General features: G+C 35.8%; 3 protein-coding genes across 3 annotated transcripts; all 3 read left to right on the top strand.

The window, feature by feature from the left end:
* Positions 1-464: 464 nt before the first annotated feature.
* LOC137745535 (glucan endo-1,3-beta-glucosidase 14-like) lies at positions 465-3,942 on the top strand. Its single transcript, XM_068485498.1, has 3 exons — positions 465-925; positions 2,045-3,087; positions 3,602-3,942. Exons 1-3 carry the CDS (start codon positions 739-741, stop codon positions 3,689-3,691), a joined length of 1,320 nt encoding a protein of 439 aa, XP_068341599.1. The 5' UTR covers positions 465-738; the 3' UTR covers positions 3,692-3,942.
* Positions 3,943-5,193: 1,251 nt separating this feature from the next.
* On the top strand, positions 5,194-6,245 carry LOC137731162 (umecyanin-like). The gene is made up of 2 exons (XM_068470274.1): positions 5,194-5,425; positions 5,763-6,245. Exons 1-2 carry the CDS (start codon positions 5,239-5,241, stop codon positions 6,185-6,187), a joined length of 612 nt encoding a protein of 203 aa, XP_068326375.1. The 5' UTR covers positions 5,194-5,238; the 3' UTR covers positions 6,188-6,245.
* Positions 6,246-7,430: 1,185 nt separating this feature from the next.
* On the top strand, positions 7,431-8,697 carry LOC137730751 (early nodulin-like protein 15). Its single transcript, XM_068469714.1, has 2 exons — positions 7,431-7,740; positions 7,981-8,697. The coding sequence occupies exons 1-2, from the start codon at positions 7,548-7,550 to the stop codon at positions 8,316-8,318; spliced, it is 531 nt and encodes a 176-aa protein (XP_068325815.1). The 5' UTR covers positions 7,431-7,547; the 3' UTR covers positions 8,319-8,697.
* The last annotated feature ends 753 nt before the right edge of the window (positions 8,698-9,450 follow it).

Here is a 9,450-nt window from a genome sequence, read left to right as displayed (position 1 = left end):
GTAAACATGAGTACTACTACACCGTAATACTAAGTAGCTATATGAACACATTATTAACAATCAAAATGTCTTATCATTAATTATCAATATAATTCGATGTGTTTATCATTACTAAATTGCATAATAAGTAACTTACCACATCATACTCAAGTAAAACTTTTCTTAAAGCAAGCGTGTAAGATTGCACAAACAAACAAGTTGATTCTAACGTGACATCCTCTCATGTTTCAATATATAATACTAGAGAAACTCAATTTTTATACCAAATTTATAAATTAAATAATATATCACAAAAAAATTAAGCACATTAATAAACTAATAATCTAATCATTAATATCTACATTATTTAATTCGTAAAATTTTAATTTAAAATTTTAACCTCCCTAATCTAACTTTTCTGCCCTAATCTAACTTTTCTCAACTGGGAGCAGAAAAGTAGTGAAGCAAAATTCCGCCCAAACCAAGTGGCAACCAGAAAACCAAAAAAAACCAAACCAATTAGAGCAACAGTCGCAAGCAAACACTCCTACACTGTCAGGGAACTCGATAAAAGCAGCAAAAAGCCCCATAACCCAACCCCTTTCCTCTTTGATCCTCCCAAAACGATCGCCAAAACCCCCGTTCTGTTCATCTTCTCCTTCTCCAATCTTACTTTCCTCATCAAAGGAGCTTCCTTTCTGCAAGAGGAAGGCAAGGATGGAGGGAAAAGAGTAAAGGGTATATAGGCATTGATGTCTTATGGCATGCCAGAGGAAGAAGAAGCACTGCATTGAATTTGAAGGGTTTTTGTTTGAAGGGTCTCTACTTTTGGATCTTTGCCAAAGCTTGAATCTTTTCTTGCTGGTTTTTTTTTCTGGGACCATGAAAAGCTTCTGGTTTTTTGCTCAGTTTGTTCTCGTCTTCCTGGTGTTCTTCCCTCCGATTGGTAAATTTCTTTCTTTGGTTTGAATTTGATCATAGATTGTTGATTTTTAATTGAATTGTGGAGTTGGTATTGATTTTTGACCGTTATCTGCTGCAATTTGATGAATTGGATGACTATAGAACAGTAGAGTGTGTGTGTGTGTGTGTGTGTGTGTGTGTGATTGTTTATAGTGGAAAAGTTTTATCTTTGGAAATTCGGTTTGAGTATTTTGGTGATTCTTGACTTCGATTGCTCGATGATAGGTTCTTATTGTATCGATTGCTTTCTGTTGGAAAGATTGGTAAATCTTGAAAATTGGGTCTATATCTGGGTCTATTGTAAGTGAGGATTGATTGGCTTTCTCCTTTATTGGTTATCTGAAGTTGTTTTTTGTAGTTTCCTCAGTGAAAAATATTCAAACTTCTGGGTTTCTCTTTTTTTGTTTGTTTTTAATTTGTTTCATAATTAAGAAAACAAACAATATTGTAAAGCCTTGTTCTTGTATTGATTTGATAGCATGACAACTTGAAACATATTAATGGAAGTCTTCGGCTTATTTCGTATATATATCATCATCTGTGGTGGGGGATTATGTACAAGATCAACGTTTCTGTGGCTCACTGCCATATTTTACCCTTTGTTTTTTTTCTTTATTATACAGGTTGGCAAAAGATGTCTTATTTATTAACAATTTTTTTCTAAACTATTTAGAGGGACTGGTAGATGACCTTTTCATTAGTTGTATTATGTATTGAAGCTTCTCATCAACTAGTAGCGGTTATGGGCAATCTGATAATTTCCCAGTTGGTGTACTTCTCCTTTTCAAAGTTAAATGCACATGATACGTACAGTCCTTACAATTTGTTAGAATCTTGAAGAAGAAAACTAGAGTAAAATCTACTATTTTTATCGTTTCAGGAAAAACTGAAAATTTTCAGTTTAATGGTTCCATTTAAAGTGGTGTGCTTTCAAAAAACTATAGTGTAATATGCCGAAATTGGTTCTGTAAATACCTGCGTGGTTTACTACACTAAATAGTTATATTAGTTTTAGTGTAAAACATGGAACTTAATACTTTTTCATCGTTTTTCATTACCACATGACCACATGATTGGTGATGCTGTCTCTGTTATTTCCCAGCCTCTGTGGCGGTGGAAGCATTCACTGGAGCATATGGAATAAATTACGGAAGAATTGCAGATAACATCCCTTCTCCTGATAAAGTTGCTACTCTTCTCAGAGCAGCAAAGATAAAGAATGTCAGGATATATGATGCTGATCACAGTGTTCTCAAGGCTTTTAGCGGGACTGGGCTTGAGTTAGTGGTAGGGCTTCCAAATGGGTACCTGAAAGACATGAGTGCCAATGAAGATCATGCAATGGATTGGGTTAAAGAGAATGTGCAGGCGTTCCTTCCTGACACACATATCTGCGGGATTGCTGTGGGTAATGAAGTTTTAGGTGGGGTTGATTATGAATTGTGGGCAGCTCTTTTGGGTGCAGTCAAAAACATCTATAATGCGATAAAGAAGCTAGGATTAACTGATGTAGTTCAGATTACTACTGCACATTCACAGGCCGTTTTTGCTAATTCTTATCCTCCCTCTTCATGTATATTTAAAGATAATATTAAGCAGCAGTACATGAAGCCGCTTTTGGAGTTCTTCTCAGAAATCGGGTCTCCCTTCTGTTTAAATGCTTACCCATTCCTTGCCTACATGAGTGATCCGGAGAATATTGATATTAATTATGCTCTGTTCCAGAAAACTCAAGGAATTTACGATCCAAAAACTGACCTTCATTATGATAACATGCTCGATGCTCAGATTGATGCAGCCTATGCAGCATTGGAAGATGCTGGGTTCAAAAAGATGGAAGTTATTATTACAGAGACAGGATGGGCTTCACGTGGAGATGACAGTGAAGCTGCCGCAACTGTAAATAATGCAAGGACATACAATTATAATCTACGTAAAAGGCTAGCAAAGAAAAAGGGGACCCCTATGCGGCCAAAGTTTGTAGTGAAGGCATACATTTTTGCCATTTTTAATGAAGACTTGAAACCGGGACCAACTTCTGAGAGAAATTTTGGACTGTTCAAGCCTGATGGGACGATTGCATATGATATTGGGTATCGTGGACTCGTAACATCATCTGCAGATTCGTTGCGGTTATCTTCAAAGGTACAAATTTTCTTACCTCCAATAAACTAAATCATTTGAATGCTAATGTCTTGAAGATTGGGTTGCTTGTTTTGGGTTTTCCCTAAAACTAAATGAAATATGGTTTGAAGAAACAATGATTTAAATTCAAATTCCATTGCTTTTCCTTAGATTGTCATTGCAATGTTTTTGTCTTTGCCTTTAGAAATAGGGTTAGATTAGATGCATAGGAAACATAAAAGCATTTGGGTTTAGAATTGAAAATAGGAGTACAAACACCATAACGAAAGGTGCCTAATAAACTGAACAGTAGGATATTGACCTCAATATGAAGATGTACGCCTTTGTGATCCTCTAAAATATAAAAGAATTTATGAGATTTTCATCACGAAAGCTTTTTGCCTTGTGTAACATTTTTGAATTTCAGCCGTTGTGATCTTGCTAAACAGTTTAAACGATTTTTATTACCTGAGTTGCTATATTATTGGAAGAGCTTCCTCGTCTCATTGGTTTCTTTATGTACGCTATGTTACAGGACATTGGAGCTCAAGGTTGGCCTCGGTTGCAATTCTTGATACTATCAATTTCTTCTGCAGCATTGCTTCTGTTTTTAGGTAATGATTGAGCGAAGCGGGCAGCAGCAGTCGGAGTTCAGAGCTCGACTATCATCTCCTTCAAAGTACAAACGCCATAACAGAACCGATTCTTAAGTTTCGTAAACTATGTGCTAGCAGCTAGCTACTGCTTATTAAGTATATATACTTATGAGGAAATGTATATCAGTTTTGCTTCTTACAAATCACTATTCTTCCATTACCTCAAAGTTTCTTGGGGTTTACATTTTATGACAGAAGAACTGTTTATTTTCTCCTTCTACAGACAGTTGTTTATTTCTGTCAATGTGTGCATGAGAAGAAAAATGGTTTATTTCTGTCAATGTGTTCGTGTTAATCAAAGCAGGAGAAAATTTTGTCACTCATTGTGGATTACAAGGAAGACTTCCGCTGTTCATTCGTGATCATAATGTTCGTCGTATTAATCAAAACAGTAATGGCAGCCACGACATATTAAAATATAGTAGTAGTAATTAAAAATCTGCTTGTCTGGAAAGGAAAAAGTCATACAAAATTAATTATGACAAAATAATATAAAGTTGCCAACAAATGAGTCACGCAAAAGGAGGAGATAAACATTGCAAATTTAATATGCTCAAGGGGAGTATATACATTGGCTCATATTATAGGGAGGGTGGCAATACAAGATTCTTATTGATTTGGTCTCACACACATCTATCTGTAATAAAACAAATTTTGCCTACCCTTCAAGGTCTCCCATTTGATTCTCAACCAACATGTAATTAGTAATTAACAAAGATCGGAGTAGGGAATTTTCACGTAAGAAGGCGGCTATAATTTTTTCTCCCCTCTAATATGAGCTGTTAAGTTGGTGGTCCCATTTTTAGTTGTTTGGGGTGGGCTAATTTTCACTACGTAGATGAACTTACAAGAATTAGCACCAAAAATTTCGTTTCCTCAAATTGTTCACTAAGCTAGTGCCCACCTTGGTCCATGAGTGGCTTCGCCCTTGTGAAGTATTAACTGAAAGACACGTAATGCTAAGATTAAAAACATAAAGATGGAGTTGGAGAAGTTATTTTAATGTTAAGATCATATTGTTTAATTTTTTTAATAGTCCGGACTACTCAATAGTATAAGGAATAAACAGTTGGAATGTAATTGAGAAAATACTATTTTTGCTTACTTGTCAATCTAATGCATGTAAAGCCGAACTACCTAGTAATCCAGACAATTGAAGATTTACCCTTTACTGTCACAAGATAATACTAATTTGCGTTTTATAAAACAAGTTATTATTACAATTTCAGCATGGTAAGAGTTCTTCCCAATAAATTTATATGCCTCAAAGTCTCCCATATGATTATCGTTGACTTTTCCCACATGGTTCCAATCATTGACTTTGGCTTCACATGCTGATAATGTCATATTAACAACCCCTTTGCAACCACCATCCAATTGCCAAATGGTGCAAGCAAGGTTTGTCCCTCTCTATGTCTATATATTGAAAAGAGAAGCAGAAATGCCAAAACACACCAAACAGGTAGCTTGATAAGCGGGGGCAACCTGTGAACACAGATCCCAGAGAGTTGGAGAGATGGCGCACAAAATGCTTGGTTATGTGACAGTTTTTGTTGTGTTAGCGGCAGCAGCACTGGTCATAGAAAGAGCAGAAGCTGAATCATACACAGTTGGTGATGATCTTGGTTGGACCAACATTGTTGATTCCAACACTTATTCTTCCTGGGCTGCTAATCACACCTTCAAAGTTGGCGACACTCTAGGTAACCCAAAACTTTACCTTTTTTTATTTACCTTTTCTGATTAGTTTATGAGTCGTGTGATAACCATTTCATTTTTATGTTTTGAAAACCAAAAATTAAAAGCTACTTTGGTGACTTTTTGAAAAATTGGCTTGATGAAATAGTTGTTAAACGAGCTGACGGTTTAAGGCTAGTGATTTCAACACTCATTCTTTAGTTTCTTGTACTGCTCTTGTGAGAGCCGAGAAATCGTAAAATATGCAGTTGAAGTGCAGATGACTGAAACAGAAGTGTGAAAATGCTACTTTTTACTATTCGTACAAATGCAATATGATCTTAATTTGGTGTTTTTTGGCAGTGTTCCAGTTCGTAACTGGACGACATGATGTAGCCACACTTACAAAGAAAGCGTATGATGAATGCAGCACCACCGATCTCTTGGGCGTACTAAACCAAGGACCTGCCAGTTACAACCTCAACGAAACCGGCGATTACTACTTCATCTGCACCATCTCCGGCCACTGTAACGATGGTCAGAAGTTGAGCATCAAAGTGACAGCTAGCCCTGCCCCACCACCTTCTCATAGCCCTGCCCCTCCTCCGTCTGACACTACGGCTCCTGTGTCGCCACCAACCACAACGCCTCCTCTTCCTTCTGACACTGAGACTCCTACGTCACCACCAACCACGACGGCGCCTCCTCCTTCTGACGCTTCTTCCCTTGCTTCTACTTTTTCTACTGTTTTCGTGTCCATTCCCATTGCTCTTTTCTACCTCTTCTAGTACTCGTGTTCTTGAGTATCGAGTGTTAATTTTATCTCAACATTGCGAGTTCAATGCTTCATACTGTATTTTCAACAAGACTTCCATCGATCCAATATTCATGATGATTTTAATTTGATCTTTTGTGTTGTTTATACTCCATATATGCAACAGAGAAATTACAATTGTCTGCGGTGATACTTAACCCAAAGTTCCAAACATTATTCAGGGAATACGTGCCTTAATGCACTTGGTCAACTCAATCATCTTGACTTGGGCTTGAGCATTAGTAGATTATTTTTTCACAGCAATTAGAACTATCTATCGGCTTAAATGCCAACCTTCTTCACTTTCTTGGTTAATATTTTTTAAAACACATAATTGAAACACTTACCGACACTTTCTAATATAGATGGATCCTAAAAATTATTGATAAGGTCTGTCTGTACAAGAAAGTGTGTTAGTTTTGTGTGTCTAAATAAAATTATTATTTCCCAAATTATAGTTTTGACATTAGGGTCAATATCTATATACATTGCTACCCAATTTATGCTCTAATTAAAAAATTAAGAGAATTTGAGTTATCATATATATTAGAGGGGGACCATTAATATATATATATATATATGTATGTATGAAGAACATGGCTTCTATGCATTTTGAATTGCTTCTCTAGAAGAATTTTTTACTTAGGCGAGGAATCAAATCATGTTCATATTCCTCATGGATCTATGATGATAAAATATCGATGACCACTGTCTAAACTAGAATTTTTATGATAAAAATGGACATTTACATGCAAATTGTGGTAATTTGGAGTTAATTTAAAAGAAGTACTCTTCGACCTTTGATTAGCTTATGCGTTAGTGTTCAACTTTTCTATTTCAGCCTCATTTTTATAAGTTATTGGACCTGAACTTATAAAATTGGGAACATAAAGGGTCGACAACTGACCCAAAATTACCATTTAAAATGCCCTATTTCTTAATTGAATGAGGTGGCCAATGTTATATCTGTCACAATTCTTTGCTAGGGAATCAGCAATGCCATGCCCTGCAGGTTAGTGTTTTATATACAACTCAACATTCACAAAAAATGTTTCTAGTCCAAACATAATTAACATCGACACCTGCTCATTGAAATATCCCTATACGGATATTCGGACGTACGTACCAGTTAATTAGTGATTTGTACTGCACCTCGCATAGGGCAGCTACCTTGCAATTGCCGGATGTCATACTCAACGCATTTTGGCCGGCCGCCCTCAACCGCTTCCTAAAATCCGAGAAGTCTCCCCAGTATAAATTCAGACCTCCAACATCCCAATACCGCACTGTAAATTCCTTTGTACAAGAAACAACACGAACACGAGAATTAAAAGATGGTTAAACTCATGAATGTGAGTAATGTGGTTGTCCTTGTTCTAGCAGTGATTGCCACAACATTGCTACTTGGAGCAGAAGCTGGAGAATATACAGTGGGAGATGAGTTGGGTTGGACTATTCCTCCTGGTGGCGCTGCTACGTACGAAGCATGGGCTGCCAAGCATAACTTGTCCGTTACTGATTTTATAAGTAAGTTTCTTTACTTTCCGCTTATTATTTACTTTTAGGAACCGTTTGATAATCATTTCGTTTTTAGTTTTAATTTTTTGTATTTTTTTTTAATTGAAAACTTGTTTAGTAACTAATTTCAGTCTTTATTTTTCACAAATATTGTTATCCAACCGGTCCGTAACTGATCATGATGATGACGGTTATGATGATAATGATCATGCATGATGATGATATTGATGATATGATTTGTTTGTGCAGACTTCAACTTTAAAGTTGGAGAACAAGACTTGGCTATAGTAACCAAGAAGGATTACGACGCCTGCAACACGGACAACCCCTTATTTGTATTCCAAGAAGGCGGAGAGTTTCAGTTTGTTCAGTCGGACACATATTATTTGACCTGCACCTTCGCCGGCCACTGCACCAAAGGTCAAAAGATTGCTCTTTATATTGCTCCCGCTTTTTCTCCTTCTCCAAGTCCATCTTCATATCCAAGTGAAAAAACTGCTGCTCAACATGCTAATGCAGTCAAATTTGTTTCCAAGAAAGGTCAAGGGCTCAAGAAATTACTGCCTGTGATGATGAAGTCCCTCTAATTCCTTTATAACTATATAAAACTTGGGTCCTAGTTAATTATATGCCCTTTACCAAAAAAAAGTTAATTATATGCCAAGAGGAATAATAATATTTACGAATAACAAGAGGTACTTGGTATTTTGTAGTTGTATCAAGTGCACATATGTCTTGGCATTTTTTTTTTCGTGGATTAATTATTTTGTAACAGAATAAAACATTTTTCTGGGTAGTGTTTCAATGCTCATCAAAAGATTCCCTTGTGATGATTCAATATTATACGTATGCATTCTAGTTTCAAACATCTGCCTAACAAGAAAATTCACTCCAAATCAATTTGTTGGTTACTGTAGCAATGTACCCAATTGACACTTGTGATTGTTTGTGTTGATCATGAATGAAACACTACTCTACTTTGTATATATATATATATATATATATATATATATATATATATATATATATATATCATAATCAGAACAATTCTATTTCTTAATCTTCAATGGAGATCATACCTACTAAAAATCATTCGAATTAGAGATCGTTTAGGCATTCAAATGTATCAAATAAATCAATATTGTAAGCACCAAGTAGCATGTTAATGTTAATGATGAACTATCATCTATTTGATACATTCAAATGACCAAATGATATACATTTCAAATGATTCTTTTATAAGGATAATCATCAAATGAAAATGAAGAAATTGAATGGTTTCAGTTATGAAATTTTTATGGTTAAGATACGTTATTTGTACGTTATTTGTAAGTGAGAGAATGAGTTCAACTACTATTGGAGGAATCCAAGTATTACTAGCATCTCTGCACGCACTAATGTGCATGCGAGATGCATTTTTGCATCACGGGCGTTACGCGCCTCTAAATGTGTGTTGTATTAGTTTTTTTTCCATTGTAATTGTCAATGTATATGTTTCAGAAAGTATGATACCAAGTATGGTGGTGAGGGATGAAATCTGGAAGATGGCTGCACATAACTAGAAACAAAAAATTTGAAACTGTTGATGTGGATACTCTCTCACACATAGCAATGCCTATTACGGTATTCTCTAACATTGCCTTCGCAAGCATGAAGCATGTACAATATAACTTATTTTCCTTTTCCCTGTATTTTAAAATCAATTAACTTGGGAATTTA

Source organism: Pyrus communis, chromosome 1 (genome assembly GCF_963583255.1).
Source record: "Pyrus communis chromosome 1, drPyrComm1.1, whole genome shotgun sequence".
In the NCBI taxonomy this organism is placed as follows: Eukaryota; Viridiplantae; Streptophyta; class Magnoliopsida; order Rosales; family Rosaceae; genus Pyrus; species Pyrus communis.
This window is presented reverse-complemented; position numbering and strand designations above follow the sequence as displayed.

What these genes read in the sequence shown, in the direction of transcription:
- LOC137731162 (XM_068470274.1), top strand. Translation starts at nt 5,239, where the DNA reads ATGGCGCACAAAATGCTTGGTTATGTGACAGTTTTTGTTGTGTTAGCG. An exon ending in CAAAGTTGGCGACACTCTAG is followed by an intron (nt 5,426 to 5,762) that starts GTAACCCAAAAC and finishes GTTTTTTGGCAG; the next exon opens with TGTTCCAGTTCGTAACTGGA.
- LOC137730751 (XM_068469714.1), top strand. Translation starts at nt 7,548, where the DNA reads ATGGTTAAACTCATGAATGTGAGTAATGTGGTTGTCCTTGTTCTAGCA. An exon ending in GTCCGTTACTGATTTTATAA is followed by an intron (nt 7,741 to 7,980) that starts GTAAGTTTCTTT and finishes TTGTTTGTGCAG; the next exon opens with ACTTCAACTTTAAAGTTGGA.
- LOC137745535 (XM_068485498.1), top strand. Translation starts at nt 739, where the DNA reads ATGGCATGCCAGAGGAAGAAGAAGCACTGCATTGAATTTGAAGGGTTT. An exon ending in GGTGTTCTTCCCTCCGATTG is followed by an intron (nt 926 to 2,044) that starts GTAAATTTCTTT and finishes GTTATTTCCCAG; the next exon opens with CCTCTGTGGCGGTGGAAGCA. An exon ending in CGTTGCGGTTATCTTCAAAG is followed by an intron (nt 3,088 to 3,601) that starts GTACAAATTTTC and finishes GCTATGTTACAG; the next exon opens with GACATTGGAGCTCAAGGTTG.